Raw genomic sequence first — 19,413 nt, 5'->3', positions numbered from 1 at the left:
GCGCAGGCGCGCTGGAGGCCCCCGGAAGCGCGCCGCGGTGTGAGAGCCATGGCGGCGGCAGCGGTGGCTCCGGTCCTTGGTCGCGACGGCGGCGGCCCGGTGGCACGGCTGCGCCTGCTGTGCCAGCGCTACCAGGAGTACGTGAGGCGGCACCCGGCCGCCACGGCCCAGCTGGAAGGCACCGTGCGGGGCCTCTCCTACCTGCTGCCAGGTGCGGGAGAGGGGGCGGCCGGGCCCTCGTCCCTCCCACCGGGGCCTGGGCCCGGGCCTAGGCCGGCACCTGCCCCCGGGGGGCGCGGGGGGCTAGGGCCCAGCGGGGAGCGGGGGTTTCCCCGCACGCCGGGCGCTGGCTGGTAGCCGCTCTTCTCCTTTCGCAGGTCGCTTCTCGGACTCCTACGCGCTGTCGGAGCTGGGTAGGTGGGCAGCGGGGAGCCGGGGGCGGGGGGGCAGCCCGGTGCCCGCCGGCTGTGGGGCTGGCAGTGTGCCTTTGGGTGGGAGCAGGCAGGGCCGTTCCCCGGACCTCTTGTTTTCTTCGCGCCTGGCTGCGTCCTCCGGCAGCTTATGGGGGGAATCTGTGCGTCTTGCTGCCCTTCTTTCCTCATCTTCTTCTGGGGGAAGAGGCAGCAGTCCCAGTTTGGTTTGCTTTCCTTGCATCCCATAACTGCGTTGTTCTCCTTCTCTTCTAGTGTACTCTGCCTCCAACCTCCTAGTGCTATTAAATGACTGGATTCTCCGAAAGGAGCTGCAACGGAGCCTCCCCGTGGTAAGGCTGGAGTTTGTGGGAGGAGAATTTGGGACACATGCTTTATTCCTTGCAGAAGCTTTCAGGGAGTGTCTGTAGAAACTAACAGGTCTTTGCAGTGGCCTCTCTTTGCTATCAGGTATGTAGAGGCCAGAGGCAGGCTCTGAATGTGGGTAAACGGCAGCTCTGCCCTGTAGCTCCTGGCTAGGAGGAGTGGCCAGAACACTCCCTGGACCACAAACATCAGGCCCTGACTTGCACCAGGAGCTCCACTTGTTTTTTGGGAAGCTCAGAACTTGAGATAGGCAAAGGTGTTCCTGAATAACCATTGTTGTTTTCAGAGCAGTGGCTCTGGAGTACTGAAGCTGAGTTTGTCCCTCAGACTCTTCCTTTGCATGTGGTATTGAGCAAAACAAACATAAGCACCTTGCTTCTATGTCTCTCTTGCAAGAGCCCCAGGCTGGCTCCCAGAACTTGTTAGGCCCTTTAGGGAACGAGGAGGGCGTTTATTTTCCAGACAAGCCTCTTCTGTTGCAAGCCTGCCCAGTGTGTGGGTTTGGTTGTTGGCAGCTCTCTGACTGGATTGTCAGGTGTGTAACAAACAGAAATGCAGAAGGTTTGCTTCCCCAGTTGTTAAAGGCTGAAGTGAATTTCATCTGTATTATCTTTATTGATGCTTTTCGATGGGTTAAATCCTGCGGGTGACAGCACCAGCAAGTTCCCGCATGGTGAGCAGGGATCCAGGCTGGAAGAGCACCTGCTGTCTTGGACTTCACACCTGAGATCTAGACTGATGCTGTATTTAGCAGGCATTCGCCCTAATGTGACTGTGGGCTCTGGGTCCCCTTCCCTCTACTCTGAGCATACTCCCTCATCAACGCTAATGAGGGAGGATGTTTGTCATGTATCCCAACTCTGGGACAAGGAGGAGGAGAGAGTTTTCCATGGAGTTCAAGCACAGTGCCGCAACCCAGGAGACTGTCCTGCCATGTCAGTTGAGGTAGAAGGCAATCCAAGACATAGCTGTGATTTTGTCCCTGTTTCTGGGGTAGCAGCTCTGTGATACTGCGATGCCTCCGTCTGCCCCTGTTTGGAGGTGGAGAAGTGGGCTCGTGTGTAGACTCTGTCTGCAGTGGAGGCACCACTTTCTGTTTCTGGAGCTGTGACTTCCAAGGCCATCCAGTGCTTATTTCCCAGAGTCCCGCCAGACTGGGCTGTACTTCAGCCCCATTTAACTCCCAAGCAGAACCTGCATCCTGTCCCCCTCCTCCCCTCTGTGTTTTGCAGTCACTGCCCCAGCAGAAGCTGCTGACCTGGCTGAGCGTGCTAGAATGCGTGGAGGTCTTTGCAGAGATGGGGACAGCCAGGGTGTGGGGGGAGATGGGCCGGTGGACCATCATTGTCCTCATCCAGCTGGCTAAGTAAGTGCTGCGGGCGGAGGGGAAGGGGCAGCTTGCGCTCGGAAGGGGGATCTGGTGGGGGCTTAGCAGTACCCTAAGAAAAAGCCCAAGCAGGACTGAGCTGATGGTTGCTGAGGCAGGGGGAATTAGGAGCCCCGTGGTTGCTGGATACTGTGCTGCAGAAGGGGACACTTGCCCCTCTTGCCTTGCCAGTGGCCCTGAGCAGACCTGAGTGTTTCCTCTCTTCTGTGGAAGCCACCTTTCTAGTGTGACAGGAGCCCAGCTCTGTACCCTGGTATTGAAGGTTTCTCTATGTCTGCCCACAGAGCCATCCTTCGTCTCCTGCTCCTGCTGTGGTACAAAGCTGGCATCCAGACGTCTCCTCCCATCGTGCCGCTGAACAGGGAGCAGCAGCAGCCTCTCCACCCACAAGGTGAGCCCATGGTGCTGTCATTGGCGTGGCGCCTTGCTGGGCCACATGTCTTGTCCTGCTAGGAATTACTCATCGTAGCAGTGGCTTGGTCAGCACAGGGAACTGTAAGGCTTTGGTACACAAAGCGAAGTTGTATTGCGCTTTCCACACTCTGCAGAGCCCAGGTTAGCCTAGGGGCAGGATTGTCCTACAGTCTGGAAGGAGGGTGTGGAGGAGTCTAAGCCTGGAAGCACTGGCTGATCTGTGAGTCAAGCTGTGTGTCCCCTGGTCTGACGGTGAGGAAAGAGATCCTAGGCCTGGGCAATGTCAGGTAGATTTACCTTTTCACACTCTGGCAGGTCTGCATAGTGTTAGACCCTTCAGGATTGCCTGGTTTGCATGGGATGGAACTTTCAGTCCAGTCTTTTTGATGGCAATGTAGGGAAGGGTGCTGCCAGCTCTGGGGTGAGCCTTACCCCTGTGGCTGTTTTCTCCTACAGACATGGAAGACAACTCCTCAGGGAAGGATCAGACCTATGTTGGCAGGCGTTCCAGCCGTGTTGTGCGCTCTCTCCAGAACAGTAAGTAGCTGAGCCCATTTTCTGTCCTTGCCTGAACTGTTTCTGCTCTGTGTGCTTTGTGTATGACCTGGGTGTGGGCGATAAAGAGCAGAACCTTGTTTTGGGGGCTTATCCTGACAGTCATTGGGCCCTGTGGGTGGGGGGATATCAAAACAAGAGGGATTCAGGCATGTGCTGCAAGGCTAGCACTTAAATTGTATTTTCCCCAGTGCAATGCAATGGAGGCAATCCTTCAGCACGGTTACGCTTTGAGAAACATGGACCTTACAAGTATCTCTCTCTGCTCTGTCCCCTCTGGAGGCAAGCTCTGAGGGCGCTGGTCAGCTACAGCAGTTTTGTGCACAGCTCTTCAAGCTTTCCTGTTTCACACCTTCACGGCGCAGAAAGCAGCAGGGTGGTGGTGCTGGGAAGCGTGGTATAGTGACCTGATCTGCTTCTTTCAGCCCCATCCCTGCAGTCCCGGCACTGGGGCTCCCCCCAGCAGAGAGAGGAGTCGCATAGCCGAAGAGCAGAGGAGATGAACCAGCCTCCCACCCCTCTGGGTCTCCAAGAAACCATCGCAGAATCCATCTACATTACCCGCCCTCTGCTCCACCGTATCCTGCCCTGGCTGCGTGCAGGCTCACGCTGTACCTCGGGTGCCGGCAGAGGGTGCTGGGGTCTCGGCCCTGCTGCAGAGCAGCGCCGCTCCAGGCTTCTCTCTGCCTCCTGCTGCTCTGCTGAGGCAGGGGCCTCAGGGCTCCTCCCTTCTCCTAGCCTTGATGGGTAGCCTCAGCGTCTGGAGTTGCGGGCGCAAGTCCTCCAGCCCCTTTCCCTGGCCTCCCCCAGCACTGCCTTAGAGTGTATTCTCCTGCACTCAGCAGAGCTTTGCTGGTACCCAGGGGACCGCTTGTCTGCGTGCCTCTAGTTAAGCATCTCTGGTTCTTTCCATTCCTTGACTGTGTTCGTAGTATTGAGTTTAGGAGTGTGGGGCCAAAGATCGTGGAAACCCTGGCTCCTCTCAGCAGTCCTGGACATCTCGAGGTCAGTCTGAGGAAGAGTCTTTGCAGGTGCTTGAGGTTGGTGGTGGCTGAGCATCACATTTCCCCCTGCTCCCCAATCCTGGGCAGGCCCTACTGAGAGAAATACGCACAGGGGCTGGTCTTTAACTGGGAGATTGACACGTTTAGGTGTTTTCTGCAACACTTGCAGTGCTCTCTGTTCTGAGCTGGTACAGCCTGCTCCGTGTGGAGCTGAGAATGGAGGGCATTTGGAGACCCGCTTTCTTTTCCCTGCTGGCTGCTGTGGCTGTGAGTTAGCTCTCTGCCCTTCTCCTTCCAGTCTGAGTTTGCTGAGTGATCTGAAAGACCTGAACAGGCGAGAGCGAGCAGAGCTGAGGCGACGAACCATCCTACTGCTCTACTACCTGCTGAGATCTCCTTTCTATGACCGATATTCAGAGTAAGGGGCCCCTGCTGGGCTTTTGCTGAAAATTTCCCTTTTAACAGAAATAGCGTCAGGGGACTGGGTGAGTAGATCTGAAGAGGTCTGGGTGCCTCTGACCAGGTTAATTCGAGCGCTTGTGTAACAGCTGTCACTGCTGTTCCTGTATTCAACAGCTGGGGCAGGAGGTGTGTCCCGCTGGACTCATTCATACTCTCTACCTTCCTAGGGGCAGGATTCTCCTCCTCCTGCGCTTGTTGGCTGATTATGTGCCTGGAGTTGGCTTTGTCACGCGTAAGTGGGCCCCACTGCTATATTCCCTTTTCTGTTGGGTGGAGAAAAATCAGAGGAGTGGGGCAGAACATTTGTCAATTGGTTTCCAACCTGAGGAAGGAATTGGGACATCCCTAAATGGTTAGCACTGGTGTACCATGTATTGATGCTTTCTGTGTTTTCAACTGGAAGAGGAAAGGATGATTTGCTTCCTGGCTATTAGGGACCTGTGCTCAACCACAGTGGTAAAACTCCCTATTCCCGGTCTCCTGGGCTGCCTTTCTGCACCTCAGCTGGTTCACCAGAGCTCTGCTTTGCAGCCCCGGTTTCTGAACTGTTTTCCTTGATGCCTCGTCTGCAGTGCCAACATGAGGGATAAACAGTTGCCCAGCCAGGAGCTGATTCTAAACCAAAGGGCTGAACCAGGTCTATCTTCTAGTCCTTCATCAGTGGATCCCTTTATTATGGGACAGAATTTCACCTCATCCTCTTCCCTCCTGAAGTGAAACCTTTCCTGGAGCGGTTCATGGCAGTGATATGGCATTAGATTAGCCTGGCATTGTGGGACTGTCCTTTCTTTGGGGAGGTCACAAAGCTGGCTAGCTCAGGAGCCACTTCTTCCAGTTAGTGATTTTGGAAAGGCTTTGGAGCCTGCATTACGCCATGTGCCACATAAGCATTTTCACTCTACAGCGGTTGCTTCTGTGTCTGCACCTGCTTGTTATTGCTGAGTTGTGTCCCTCTCTTCTGTGCCGCCGCAGTGTCCTCCTGACTCGCTGCATGCAGGTTTTCCCCTTGCACATTGTAGACCCCACTTCCCGCTGGAGCTTGGACGCGTCAGCTCTGAGCGAGTGGTGTCCCACACCGTGGCTGTGCTGACTGTGTTTCACACCCCACTTGGTCCTGCTCTAATCTCTGTCACCCCATCCCAAAGTTGTTTCCCATCTTGGCAAAAGTAACCGTTCTATTCTTGGGTTCATCTGAGTTGTGTAACTGGAGATTTGGGATTGTTTGGTATCATAATGAGGAGGGGGGCATCTGCCCCGTATGCATACAGCTTCAAGTTCTTGCCTTGCAATGTGTGTGATCCCTCTGTTCTCTTGTTTCAGGGCCACTGATGGATTACTTGCCTGCTTGGCAGAAAATCTATTTCTATAACTGGGGCTGATGAGAAGAAGATGATTATTCTCTGCTAAGATCATGGCTGGACGTTTCTAAGGAGGGCAAGCAGGCTGGGGGAGGGATGTTGATAATGTCTAATTTTCAGTTAAACCGTCAATGAGAAACTCCTGTTCTGCAGGGTGGGGAGAGGGTGTATGTAATTCTTTTTTAATGGTGGACATTACCGTTATGTGAATGATGGACACTACGTGTGCGGAGAGACCCTGACTGCCTCTTTCTCTGGACCATTCTGTGGCTGCAGCGGTGGTGATGGGACAACCTCTTTTTTTTTTTTTTTTTTTAAGCACTTGATTTTTCTCCTGTTTTTACAGCTGCCAGTGTAGTGTTTTTTGGAGAGCATTGTCTCCCACCTCATGGCGCTGAGATTGACCTGCGGCCTGCTCATGTTGGCCGTGCCTGGCCGATCTGCTTGGAGCGGGCATGTCTGTCAAATAAACTGACTGAACGGAAAGAACTGAGCTGAAGGACCTCTCTTCCCCTGTTTGCATGGGCTCCCCTTTTATCTGGTTGTCAGCAGGTCTCTCTCTATCAGAAAGAGCAGCTTTTGCAGGTGCCCAGCCTGGGGTATGCTGTCACTTAGAAGCTGTTTGCTCTGGCCTGTGTCAGGCAGGGCTCCACGCATTGCTGAGCTGGTGACTGTGGTCTCTGTAACTCCAGGTGCCTGGTTCAGTCCCCGGTTTCCCGGGGTTCCCCTGGGGCATGGAGAGCGGCAGTTGGCAGGCTGCTCTCCTAGCACCTACTGTGTGCTAAAAGTGTTTGCGGAATGGCTGCCAGCCAGCGTGCGGGGGGGCTTGGCCAAGGGCAGAGGAGAAATGAAGAGTTCAATTCAGCAAATACTGCGCTGCCACACTTAATAAAGGGCGCAGGAGGGGCCTGGATAGCCATGGCCATCTTTTTATACCTGCTCCGCTAACTGGTGGACAGTTTGAGGCACCAGTCTGCTCGGTGAGCTGCTGTGGAGGCTCCCTGGGCCAGGACAAAGGGGTAGCCAGCTGCTGGCGCTGGATTGCTCCACAGGCAGCTGCCAGCCCTGTGCAGAGCTTGGGAGCTGGAAACTGCCAGGTGCCTTGGCCTCAAGGGGGTGACAGGGACATTCCTACCAGAACCATCCTTGAGGCACGCTGGGGCTGCAGGGGTCGCAGCTCTTGCCTCAGCACCTGAAATGGGATGTACCCCCGCCTCTAATGGGCCACTACAGTTGAGGACCACAGGGCTTCGTCAGCACGTGGGCTCTGTGTTGCCACCTCAGCGTTACAAACCTTGTACTGCAGCAGCGTGGAAAAGCCACAAGCAAGGGACTGTGCTCCCTTCCTTTGGGCTTTTGGCAGAGGAAGATGCTGAAGACAGCAAAGCCTGGAAAGCGCTGGGGGGGTTCACTCCTGGGGACAGGGAGGTACGGAGATGAAGGAGTTTGCTCTTGGAGAGGGGGAGAGGGAGAGGGAGGTGAAGGGTGGTGGTGAGGGACAAGGAAGCGGCCCTGGAGCTGTGGCTGCATGGAGGGATGTGCAGCTGCGCAAGACAGGCTGGGAGTAGCTAGCGTGGCCTGGGCAGGACCAGGCAGCCCAGAACCAGAAGCTCATGTACTGGAGCGGGTAGGCAGCAACATCTCGGGGAGGGGTGGGGGGGGGCCTGCCTCCTGCCCAACCCAGCTGGTGTCCCGGGGCCACTGGGGTGGCTCCTCTGTGACCTCGCTGTGGAGCTGGAATCGGCGTGCGCCATGAGGTGCTGGCTCCTGCTGCTCGCCCTGCTGCTGGGGGCTGCCCTCCCGCCGCGCCAGAGGTGATGGCATTTCCCTCCTCCTCCTCCCTGCCCTGGTACTTGCAGAGGGAGCCCAGGGCCACTGGTCTGGCACTTGTGGCACCAAGCCCTCAAGAACTGGGTGAAGACAAGCAGGGTGGGGGCAAGTACTGGAGGGTCTCAGCTCACTCCTGTCCCTGGTTTTCTGCCACAGGGTCAGCTACTCAGTCCCTGAGGACTTCTCTGCTCCCCTGGAGCTCCCACAGCAGCACTTTGGCTTGGTGGATGGTACAGTGCTCTCCTTGCCCCTCCAAAACCCCCTTCCATGCACTCACCCACTCCAGGTGGGCGGTTGTCCCCAGCCCCATGAGCTGGGGGACAAGGCTGAGCCCAGCCTCTGCCCGCAGATTACGGCATCAAGCCCAAGCAGCCTCGCCTAAGAACCCGTGTGGCCTGGGAGCGGCCGGTGGGGCTGCGCAGAGCTGGGAAAAGCAAGCGTGATGAGCTTGACTTGCTGGAGTACTACTATGATGCCCATCTGTGAGACGGCGTGCCCCTGTGCCCGCCACAGCCTGGTCTCGGGGACCCCCCCCCATCTGCCCTCTGCTGCTGCAGGACAGTGTAGGTGTGGGGTGTACAAATTGGGGGAGGAAGGGGGGGTAAGGATATAAGGAAAAAATATTTGCTGTGATCAGTGGTCCAGTTAAGCACTGAAGCAGGGGTCTAGAGGAGATGCTGGCTCTCCAGCCCTGGAGACTTACACCTTGCCCTGCTTTGGGTGGGGGCTGGGGCGGATGACCACCAGCTGTCTCTTCTGATCATCATACCATGATCTCTGGCCTCCAGAGTTTGCAACTGGGGCTCTCGGACCAAACCTGAGACGCTCCATCTCCTCTTGGCGTCCCAAGGAAAGGAACATGCCACGGCCCAAACCCACTGCAGTGGGACACAAACAGCACAGCAGCCCTGCTCCATGAACCATCATATTTAATAGTTGTTGCCATCACAGCAGATCCAGCTGAAGCACAGAGACCGCTGGCTGCAGGGACTGGGAGGGCTATTCTTCCTCCCCAGTGCGGCACGCAGCTCCCTGCAGGATTTAGCCCTTCCCTGCCCCGCTTTGGGCAGGGACCCAGCTCTGTGCAGGGGCTGAGCCGCACCACCCTGGGGTGGCCCAGCCCTGCCACTGCCTCTGTCACCTGCAGCTGGGGAGAGGTGGTGGGGGGGAAAGGGCAGAGAAAGGCTCCCCTCCCAGGGGTGTAGTTACTGCAGGGAGGTATGGGAGGATTTTTCTCTCTCCCCAGGGCACGGATACCAGAGGGGAGGGATGGGGGCAGAGGCAAGGGTGAGCTGTCTCAGCTCATCCTGGCACTGGCTCTGGGAGAGGAGATACTGAGGGCTCCCTGTCATCTCTGCGCAGCAGCCTTGTCCCCAAGGCCTGGCAGGGAGGCGATGCCCGCCCAGGACAAGCCCATCTCCCAGGCATGAGCCAGCACGTGGGTCTTGTTTGTTTGCTGTAGCTGCTGTGTGTTCATACTGCGAGAGTCCGACTCTGCCACTGCATTAAAAGTCACCCCAGAGGGATGTGACGGGAAGCTGGGCCATGGTCACAAGGAGGAGATGCTGTCACCCCAGCCTGCAGCAGGAAAGGGCCCGAGGACGCTGCTGCCCGCCCCTCCGCTGCTCCCAGGCAGGGCACCCAGCAGGTGCTTCTCCAATAGAATAAACTAAGAGTATTTTGTACAATAAACACAATTTGTCCAGCCCTCCCCCCTCCCGTCCCCCCCAGCCCGAGGAAGGGGAGTCACGAAAAGAGGCGGCGCTCCGTGCCCCGGGGAGCCCTGCCCCGGGCCCCCTCCTCCTCCAGGCTCAAAGCAGCTCTTGTCCATGCACGACACGGGGAAGGGGCGAGACCGCAGCCCTGGCTGTGCAGGAGGTGCCTCTGCCAGCCCCTACTCCAGGTAGATGTCCTCCGTGGGGCACGTGTACTCCACATACTCCTTGTAGAATTGCTGAAAAGCCCTCCTGCAACACAGCACCGGGCAAAGCTGAGCAGCATCCTCCCAGCGAGGCATTTACAGCGCCCCGCTTCCCTTCTCACCCTCACTCCCTATCCTGTGGCCAGTTTGACCCTCCCACCCTGTAGCCCCTGGCCCATCCTACATCAGAGCCGCAGCGACTCTTGCTCTGATCCCCTGCACAGCGCATGACTTCCAGCCATCTGCCTGCAAAGCCTTGCACTGGGACTTGTTCCAGTGCTGTCAGGAATAGGCTGCCCATAGCCCTGTCAGCCCTGGCTCTCGCCCCAAGCCTCTCACTTGAGGGAAGAGGTGCCAGCCTGGGGCCATGTCCAAGCCCCACACCTATGGGGAGATGGCAGGATTCAGCCTGACTGCCTCCTTCCTCCTGCCCTTCGGGAGCAAGCGCCTCCCTCCCTGCCCAGCCAGGACTCACCCTACAGACTCTGCCAGCGGCTTCGTGGACTCCTCTGAGACGAAGACATGACAGGCAAATCTGTGGTCAGCAGGGTGCTTGGTGATGAACCCAAAATATCTGAGGGCAGAGAGAGTGGGTGAGACTGGACTGTCAGACAAGCAGGCACAGGTACCCCAGCATCTCCTTGGGCACAGGGGTTTGGGACATGCACCCCTACCAAAACCCAGTGGCCACCAGCTCCCGCAGCCCGTGCCCAGAGCTGGGATGTAATTCCCATCCAAAGGCTGCAGTGCAGGGCTTACAGGGGAAGAGGAGCCCTTCCCAGCCCCAGCCATCACACCCTCAGGGAGCAGGGAGGCAGCAAAGCCCTCTCTGCCCGGCACTGAGAGCCACTCCGCACCTCCTTACTACTCACTTGTTGTTCTTTGGATGGTACCCACAAAAGGAAATGTTCTTCAGCTGGAAAAAATGGCTACACTTGTTTACCTGTGGGAGAGAGAGAGAGAGAAGAACTGTCAAAGCTTTCCTCCCCACCACTCCTATGGGGCAGCCAGACTCTGACCCCTGGAAAGGCATGTGTGGACTCAGCAATGAAATAAACTGCAACCTGATCCTGGGCTGTCCCCAGCAGCAGTTTCAGGGCAGCCCCAAGCACCTGCACACAGGGCGATCTTCCAGGCAGCCCTGCTGGCTCCCACCCCGGCTGCCTCTACTTCCAGCAGCTCCTGGGGGTTTCCCTGGAGGCCCTGGACTAGGCTGTGCTGGGGCTTGGGTCAGTGCTGCTCTTTGCCCAGCGCACACAGCCCTCTTCCCTGGCTGAAAAGGCTCTCAGAAATACCAGCAGATAGAAGGTGTATGGATAACTTAGAACTAAGTCATTCAAGCCTGGGCATTCAAAAGGTCCCAGCCAGAAACGAGAATTTATTTACACAAGTTCAAAGAGCAACCACGTTGATGGCACCCTCTAGATATAGGTAAGGCTTGTAGAAACCCAAGCCCAGCTCCCTGGCACAGCACCCATGGCCATGAACTACTCCAACCCCTCAGCTGTGGGAGAGGTTTCCCAAAGGCTTGCTACAAAGCCCTCGCTTGCCTCTGCTCAGCATCTCCCCGTGCTTTGCTAGGCTACTTATGCAGAACGCTAATCACCAGCCTGCCACAGCTAGCTAAAGAGATTACAGGGCAGATCTGGAGGACACCACTCAAAATAGTAGCAGAAAGGTTTAGGAGCAGCTGACAGATTACTGGTACGGCTCAGCTTGCAGCATCACAGCACAGCGATGTGTTTGGCAACTGCAAGGCCATCAGCCGGCGATACGGCCCAAAGCTGGGAGCCCGTGGGGCACAAGGGACCCTAAGGTGGGTCTTCAACCCCAGTGATGGTGTTTCTCACACCCTTAGACAGGTGGAGATCCTCCATTTTCATATGCAAACAGGACCTGAAGCACAAGGGGCACGAGCCAGCAGCCGGGGAAGGGCCAAGAAAACCAGGGAGTGGGCCACTACCTTGCTGTGCTCCTTGGAGTCATCACCTTTCACGGCAATCTTGACCCCACGCACGCTGATCTCCAGGACGCAGCTGGAGGGTGGGTTAAAGTGCACAGTGAGGCGGCGCGTGGTGGCAATCTGAGGGGGAAAACGACAGAGACAAAGTCTTGGCACTTGTGAATAGTGATGGTGGCTCACCCTTTCCCTTCCCTTCCCCACTGAGGCTCTGCCCTGGTGCCAGGAGGAACAGGCGCTCTTACTCCCAGGTTTGGGGTGGGACGCTACCTTCTGCATGGCCGCGCACAGAACGTCGTTGCCCTTGTGATAGGGAACCTGCACTGAGCCGAGGAACTTCACCCGAAACTGGTCCACCCAGTCACTGCTCTTGGCCAGAGCTGGAAGAGAGAGCACACAGCAGGGATCATCTCCGATGACCGGGAACATAGGCTGAGATCCACCTCGCTGCTTCATATTACCACCCCTGTGTGTTTTCCTGCCCAGGGGAAAACTTCCCACCGCACCAGGTACCATCTCCTGGCACCCCACCAGGAGCTGCCCATTGCTCCCTGCCAGGCGCCCAGTTTAGTCCTCCCTCCTTCCCCCTGCTCAGCATCAGGCTCTTCTCATCAGAGAGGAGGTGGACACAAGATGGGGGACATCAGTAGGCCGTGTGCATAGGTTTGGTACCTGTTACGTGGTCTGGGTCCTTGGTGACTTCGATAGCATAGTAGGCAGGAAAAATGCCCCGGTCGCCCGTCCGCATGTTGTATGCTTCGTACCAATAATCTTCTGCCTGCACCTCCACCAGCAAAGGATCGTCCACCTCCAGCTCCAGCTCATCCGCGTGGCGAGGCACAAACCTGGGCAGGGAGGCACTAGCACCTGGCCGGCCAGCAACGCTGGTGGCCTTCTCACCGGCATGCTGCTAGGGCAGGGGCAACACGAAACCAGCCACTGGCCCAGGCAGGCACCTGGCAGGTGTAATTGGCCATGGGGACCTGAGATGCCAAATAAAGCATCTGAGAAGGTTTAAGCTCAAAAGGTGGCAGTGCCCTGGCACCTAAGGGAAGGGTACCCCTGTTGTACCACCCATGCTGCTCCCTAGAGGTCCCGGCTGCCCTCAGAGGTGTCACCCCTGCAGCAGCCTGGGCAGATGTCGGTCCTGGGCAGGGCATGAGCTACGGGGAGCAGTTTGGTCCCTAGGGCTTCCTAAAAGCTGGAAACTCTGGTGCTTGGTCTGGCCCCACCGAGGCGGGAGGGCAGCACCGGCTTCCCTCTGCGAGAGGCTGGGGGCACCGCTCGCGCCTGCAAGCTCACCTAAAGACAGCGCGGTGGGTCTGCTCCTGCTCCTCCCCGTTGATCATGCAGGAGAACAACCCGAAGGACTCAGCACCTGGGGATGAAGGCAGAGGGGGACGCCTCAGCGTTGAGGGGTCAGCACTACAGCCAAGGGAAGGACATGGGCTGAGGCTCCTGGGGGATGGCTCGTCCGAGACAAAGCCACACAGTGCCACAGGAGAGGAAGGCACAGCTAGAGCTGCTGCACTGGTACCCAGAGATCCCCACTGGGACCACAGCCTTCCCGCACCGACCTGCACAGCTGTGACAGCTGGTGTCACCAGCACTGTGGGACCAGCCGCACTGTGGGAAGCCCTGCCTGCCAGGGAATGCCACCAGCCCCTGGTGCTCCTCTGGGCTCGGGGAGGAGGGTGGCGCTCCAGGAGGGATGTTTGTCCCCCTCTGAGACCACTCAGCCTCCCCCTCAGGACAACCATACCTCGGGCTAGCCAAACAAGCAGCCTGGAACACCTCCAGCCACCCCTACCTGCAGCTCAAAAGGCTTTTCCAAGCCTCCACCCATACCTCCCCAGCCACCAGGGACAAAGCCACAAGCTGCAGCAAGCAGAGCTGGGGTTCATGTCTGCTGGTGCCTTTCCATCTCCTGAGAGTACCCCGAGCCTTGTATCAGGGATGGTTAGAGCTGCCCAGGCAGCCAGCCACCAGCCCACCTCCCCCCGGCACCCAGCACTCACTGGAGGAACGCGCTCGGCCACTCATGAAGACGTTGAGGAACTTCTTGGAGAAGTGGATGTCCGCCTCGGGGGTGGAGTCCTCAGAGAGGCAGACCGAGTCGCGCTTCAGTGCATCCTCCTCATACTCCTCACCGATGGCCGACTCATAGGGCGAGGAGACACAGTTGTCGTAGACAGTGGCCGAGTCGCTCTCGTCGCTGTAGCCCGAGTAGCACTGCTTGAGGCTGACCAGCTCCAGCTGCACGTTCTCATCCACCACCAGCGTGTACTTGACCGAGTCGTAGGAGAGGGCGCTGGTGTCCGAACTCACCGAGGCTCTCTGCAGGTTGTGCCCCGGTCGGGAGGCACTGCTCCCACCACCGCAAGAAGCCCTGGTCAGGTTTGTCTTGTCAGGGGAGGACATGTAGTCCAGCACCTCGTCCTCCTCGCTGATGGAGGGGTTGGTTTTCCCTGCCAGGGCTGAATAGCCGGAGGTGTCGATGTCAGAGCTGATGGACATGCGGTTCTCACTGGACTGAGACAGGAACGGCTTGTCGGTCTCCAGGGGGTCCGAGTTCTTCTGCACAGGCGTCAGGTAGATCTCCTCTGTGGCCTCCAGCCTCACATCCGTCTGGTAGCGGATGCGGTCCCGGTGGGCCTCGGGGCCCCTCGATGTCACCACCACCACACTGGCACCGTGTGGTGGGGGCCGGCTGGTGTTCTGGTGCTTCTCAGGTGGCCGGGATGAGGCAATGCAGGTAGGTGCCATCTGTGTGGCTGCCGTGCGCCGGCACGGGCTCTCCGTGGACGTGCCCCGGTCTTTGGTGGAGGTTGTGCTGTTTTGATGATTGACCTCATCACTCAGGCAAACGTGGTCATGGGGAGGGGTCTGCTCACCTGGAGGGGGAGGAGAGCGACATTGGCAGCCCCGGAGAGGGTGATGCTCCTTGCCAGGGAAGGTGGCCAGGGATGCCACCCAGACTCAAGACGGACATGCACCCTGCATCCACGTGGGATATTTTCCCCAGCCTCCTGCTCTGGCACCAACTTGCCCCAGGCTCCCACGAGCCACGAAAGGGTGCAAGGAGTTGCCTCTGGCCAACAACCCAAGAACTCACCTGTTTTCAGAGGGGACGACGACCGGGACACCCGCTCCTGCCAGCTGTGCTTTTTCCCCAGAGAGTTGTTATTCAGAGTGTCCTGAGGAGAACAACAAAGCCGCCTTGTAGCCCAAACAGTAAACAGCGTGTGGCACAGCGCCAGCAGCACCCATCCCTCCCCGGGTCTGCGGTGCCCTGCCCAGCTGCTCCCCCCTTGCCTGGGCACGCCGGGGCACGTGGTACTCAGGGGGACCCCCCCCCAACCAGCCCCACATCTCACCACACTGCTGCTGCTGTGAGAGCTGGCACGGCGGTCGAAGCAGGGCGGGCAAGGAGTCAGCCAGGAGGCAGACGGCCTGGCCTGGATGGATGTACTTGTCCACTCCCAGGGAGACTCGGATGCATGGCTGGATGGTCCCAAGCCAAAAATTATAGACCTGAGCCCGCCTGGGCTGGGCAGGCATGCTTCGCTCCCATCCTTTGGGCCCTGCCTACTTTCAAACCACCCAGCGTTATTAAATGGGGGAAGTCCCAAGGGCCAGGGGATGTACTGCCGCCCAGCTGGGAGCCAGTACTGGAGTAGCCACCTGCTACTGGAGTCATCCATATTGGGAGTATATAGGGTATACATATGCACACACACATACGTGTATGGATACATATCTACACATGCACACACACCTATAAATATATACTCCACTAGCAGATGTCAGTCCTGATCAGCTGGAGAGGTGAGGAAGGCTCGGGCCGCCCGTGCTGCCCACGCTCGGGCAGGTTCCTGCGGGCGCTGTGCCCTGCCTGCCTTGCCCTGGGTGGCAGCCACGCGTGCGCACACAGGTGGCTCAGTCTCAGTGCCAGACCTGGGGACAGGCAACCACAGCGGTCTCCTGCCTGCAGGGCTGGGAGAGCAGCCCTCCCCGCTCCCGAAGGCCGCTGGTCCCCCTCTAACAAGGGCCCTCCTGCAGATGGGGGACAAGTCCTCCCTGCCCACCTCCGCAGGGGCGCTTCTCCCCCAGCTGAAGCAGTGGCGTTTTCCACACCGTTCGTTTTTGCTCAAGTACTAAGCCCCGCTGGGACTCCCTGGATTTTCTCACAGCCTTATCGCCAGCCTGCAGCTATTACCAGGGGCTGCCCCGTCCTTGCTTTGCTTCCCCACCAACACGAAGCAAGCTTTTTCCCTGACACTCCGAGTCGCACACTGCCGAACCATGGCTGCCAGATCCCTGCCTCCGCACGGGGAGGGGAGAGAACCCCCACCATGGGGCTTCGGCGACCTCCCAGCGCGGCCTCCACGAGCCAAGGCAAATAACGGCATGTCCTCGCTTGCCTTTCCCAGGGACACGATGGGCCGGGACACGGGCCAGGCGAGCTGCCGCAGCGACGGCCTCTGCGTGCAGAGTGCCACGGGTCCAGCACACGAGCCAGCCCGGCTGCCCTGACCAAGACAAGAGGCAGCAACGCAGCAGGCGGAGCCCACCGAGCCCACCCATCCTGCAGGGCCAGGGCACCCTGGGGGCTGTGATGCCCAGCCAGGGTGGAGAGGCACTCACAAGGTCTCAGAAGACAAACCTGGCCAGTCCCAGCAGCTTTTTCTTCCCCTCCTGGGAAGTTGGGGATATTCCTCTCACCCCAGGCCACCTACGTGGGATGACTCACACAGATCCCATCAGCAACCAAGACATCACCAAGCCAGCTCCTAACCCCGCAAGGAGAAGATGGAGCAGAGGGTGGGACGGTGCCCTGCCCATGCACACCCTGCCCAGCATGAGGAGGCTGCAGGCGCAGGTTGGGCATTCAAGAAAGGACGCGTGGCCACGGTTCCTCTTCTGACCACCTGCAGGAGGAGGGAGCTGGGCAGGCCAGGAGGGTGCAGGAGGGTCTGGCACAGGTGGAAGCAGATCTCAGGCCGATCCCCAAGGGATGCCCTGCACCCTGTCTTCTCCTTGGGGCACCACATGTGGGCAGGGGTACCTGCCTACCTTTAGGCAGAGGTAGGCATCCAGAACAGGCCCCCCAGGCACCTTACAGCCAGCCTGCCTCTGGCACTTCTCCTTGATAGATGCCACCAACAGCACTGCCCTCCCTGGCCAGCCATGCCCCAGCCCTGTGCCCCCATCCCTGCTGGCTCTGGGTTCCTGCTGCCAGCTGTGGCAAAGCCCACACCTCCTGTTCCCCATGTCCTCAGCTCCAGCCATGCCTGTGGCCCCACAGCTTCCAGCATCCTCCTGTGAGGTGACCATCAGCTCTCCCTCCCCAGCCCACCATCTATGCAACCCTCCCCCACCAAAATCCCTCTCCACAGGCCTGCTGCCACCCCGGACACCGGTTGGGACGGCTGCCTGGGAGGGGGGCCTTGCTGTCCCCCGTCCCCCCAGCTGGATGTGGCTGTCACGTGTCACTTGCTCCTCGGGGAACCCGCACAGGGTGGGACAAGGCTGCTGCTGTTGCCTTGTCCATTATGCTTGGTGGGGCTCCCCCCGCCTCCCCAGCCCTGCTGCCTTTGTCCCTGGTGCCAGCTGCCCCGAGGGCGCCTGTCCTGGCTCTGTGCCTTCCTCCTCCTCCTCTCACCCGTGGCCCCAGGCAGAGAGCTGGCATCAGCTGCCGGTGCTGGGCTGGTGACACCCAGCTCTGACTACTCCCCATCTGTCACCCACAGGGACACCTGCCTCTCACTTCATGCTCCTTGGCTGAACGTCACCGCAACGAAAATCCTCCTACTTGGCAGAAGGCATGGCTGAACGCAGGAGGGTGGCAAAAATAGCCCTGCGCGTCGCGCATCTTGCATGGGTTCGTGAAGTTTGCAGGAGAGATGGGGCAAAGGGACTCTGGCCACCGCTCAGAGGATCAGCGTGCAGAGCACCGAAATGCTGCCCACCCCAGGGACAACAGCAACCCCAAGGCTGCGTGGGGCAGGCAGTCTTGGGGAAAACCAACCAAAACCTTGTGCAAAATCCGAGAGCAAGTGAGACAACAGAACCCCCTCATCCTCCCGGCCACCATTTTGGGCGTTGCCGTTCTGTCTCTCCAATTTTGCATGGGGGTGCTGACATTAATGCCTCTTTTGCTGGGCGCTGCTGCGTAGGAGTGGAGGCTGCCGAGCCCCCACTGCTGGGCACGGGGCACCTGGTGTCACTGTCCTGCCTCGGGGCTGTCACTGCCCTGGCCTGGGGCTGGAGCCCAGCTAGTCGTTGGCCAGTGGTGCCACCACGGGCTCGCCAGCCCCATGGCGCGGTGCCCTGTCCCGCGATGGCTCATTCACGCGTTCGGGATGCCGTGCCTCATTTGCTCTCCATCCCCATGGGGTCCCTTCCCCACTCCCACCTTGCCTCTGCCCCACGGGCTCTGCTGGGGACACAGCTCAGCCCTGCCACGCTGATGCCCCGTCCTGGCCTGATCCCTCACCAACTCGGCAGCAGGGATGGAAGAAGGACGCACACGGCCCCTAAGCCGCCCCCAGACCCCGCTGAGCGTGATGTCCCCGTGTTTCCCCCCCTCCACCCCCGGTGTCCCCCGGGCCCGCAGACCGCTCCCGGCTCTGCAGCGGGGACCGAGCCTGCGCCGCGCCCGGCCCGGGGATGCGGGCAGCGGCGGGAAGGGACCCTCGGGGGGGCGTCCGCCTTGCCGGGCATCGCGGGAAGGGCAGCAGAGCCTCTCCCCGCCATCCCTCCAGCCTCTCCCCGCCACCCATCCCTCCCTCCCTCCATCCCTCCGAGACAAAAGCCCATCGGCGGCGGGAGCATCCTTCCTCCTCCTCCTCCTCCTCCCCGGACCCCCCCGGCCTGCTCCCCCCTCCCCGGTCCCGGCCTCACCTGGCTGCGAGGCACCTGCGGGAAGAGGTTGAGAGTTGTGGGTCGCTTGGGCCTGTAGACGTCCGTGGTCCCGGCCGGGGGGTCTTTCTGCAGCGGCTCGGGGGCCGTCTGCTCCTCGGCCGGCGCGTCCCCCGCCGCGTCGATGAGGTCGAGCTGGAGCATCTCCGCCTGCAGCCGGCTGGCCTCCCCGCCGCCCGCCGCCCGGGCCCCGCCGCCCGCACGGCTCACATGGCCCTGCCGGGATTAGCGGCGGCGATCAGGCCACCGGGAGGGCGGGCGGGCGGGCCGGCAGCCGCCGCGCCGCGCCTCCCGCCGGGGCTGGGGAAGGGGGGGGCCGGCGCCGGTGCAGCCGCATCGGCACCCGGCGGCCTCTTCCTTTTAAAGGGGCAGGGATGTTATTCCCGCGGCCGGGAAGCCCCAGCCTCCCTCCTCGTGTCCCGTCCCCCCCCACCCCCAGGCAGGCGGGGGGCAGCATCCACCCTTGGGGATGGGGCACCCCCATCGCCTCATTCCCGGCAGGTGCCTGTAGGTACGTGTCACCGTCACATTCACCACCAAGCGCACAAACATGCAGGCCCAGGTTTCATCTCGACATAACAAGGACCTTTTTTTGCAGTGGGAACAATCATTCCCTAGAGCTACCTCCCCCGGGATGTAGTAGAGTCCCCATCGCTGGAGGTGTTCAGGACACAACTGGGCAGGGTGCTAGATAACCTCACCTAGGCACCTTTTCCCACAAAAGGCAGGACCAGGTGATCTTTCAAGCTCCCTTCTAAACTGGGCTGTTCTATGACTCTTCCTTCCACGCCAGACCGTGCC

The 19,413-nt window shown here is 59.5% G+C and overlaps 3 protein-coding genes across 5 annotated transcripts; 2 read left to right on the top strand and 1 right to left on the bottom strand.

Annotated features, from left to right (window-relative positions):
- Positions 1–19: 19 nt before the first annotated feature.
- PEX16 (peroxisomal biogenesis factor 16) lies at positions 20–6,470 on the top strand. Of its 3 annotated transcripts, XM_054200478.1 has the most exons (11): positions 20–211; positions 378–413; positions 687–763; positions 2,030–2,163; positions 2,469–2,575; positions 3,055–3,135; positions 3,579–3,731; positions 4,086–4,158; positions 4,456–4,575; positions 4,787–4,851; positions 5,940–6,470. In XM_054200478.1, the coding sequence occupies exons 1-11, from the start codon at positions 49–51 to the stop codon at positions 5,996–5,998; spliced, it is 1,068 nt and encodes a 355-aa protein (XP_054056453.1). In that variant the 5' UTR covers positions 20–48; the 3' UTR covers positions 5,999–6,470. The 3 variants fall into 3 exon arrangements, 2 of the variants coding, with proteins under 2 accessions (XP_054056453.1, XP_054056454.1); XR_008466267.1 differs by lacking the exon at positions 5,940–6,470 and having other exon boundaries at positions 4,456–4,642; XM_054200479.1 differs by lacking the exon at positions 378–413.
- A 1,259-nt stretch (positions 6,471–7,729) lies between these two features.
- Positions 7,730–8,293, top strand: FREY1 (Frey regulator of sperm-oocyte fusion 1). Its single transcript, XM_054201499.1, has 3 exons — positions 7,730–7,791; positions 7,964–8,037; positions 8,157–8,293. The coding sequence occupies exons 1-3, from the start codon at positions 7,730–7,732 to the stop codon at positions 8,291–8,293; spliced, it is 273 nt and encodes a 90-aa protein (XP_054057474.1).
- A 426-nt stretch (positions 8,294–8,719) lies between these two features.
- MAPK8IP1 (mitogen-activated protein kinase 8 interacting protein 1) lies at positions 8,720–18,902 on the bottom strand. Its single transcript, XM_054201378.1, has 10 exons — positions 18,595–18,902; positions 14,804–14,885; positions 13,707–14,582; positions 12,991–13,066; positions 12,361–12,533; positions 11,959–12,068; positions 11,692–11,811; positions 10,601–10,671; positions 10,204–10,302; positions 8,720–9,774 (listed from the first exon to the last, which is right to left on the bottom strand). Exons 1-10 carry the CDS (start codon positions 18,754–18,756, stop codon positions 9,702–9,704), a joined length of 1,842 nt encoding a protein of 613 aa, XP_054057353.1. The 5' UTR covers positions 18,757–18,902; the 3' UTR covers positions 8,720–9,701.
- Positions 18,903–19,413: the final 511 nt, after the last annotated feature.

This window comes from Rissa tridactyla, chromosome 4, assembly GCF_028500815.1.
Source record: "Rissa tridactyla isolate bRisTri1 chromosome 4, bRisTri1.patW.cur.20221130, whole genome shotgun sequence".
NCBI lineage: Eukaryota > Metazoa > Chordata > Aves > Charadriiformes > Laridae > Rissa > Rissa tridactyla.
The sequence above is the reverse complement of the archived record's forward strand: the minus strand, read 5'-3'. Positions and strand labels throughout refer to the sequence as shown.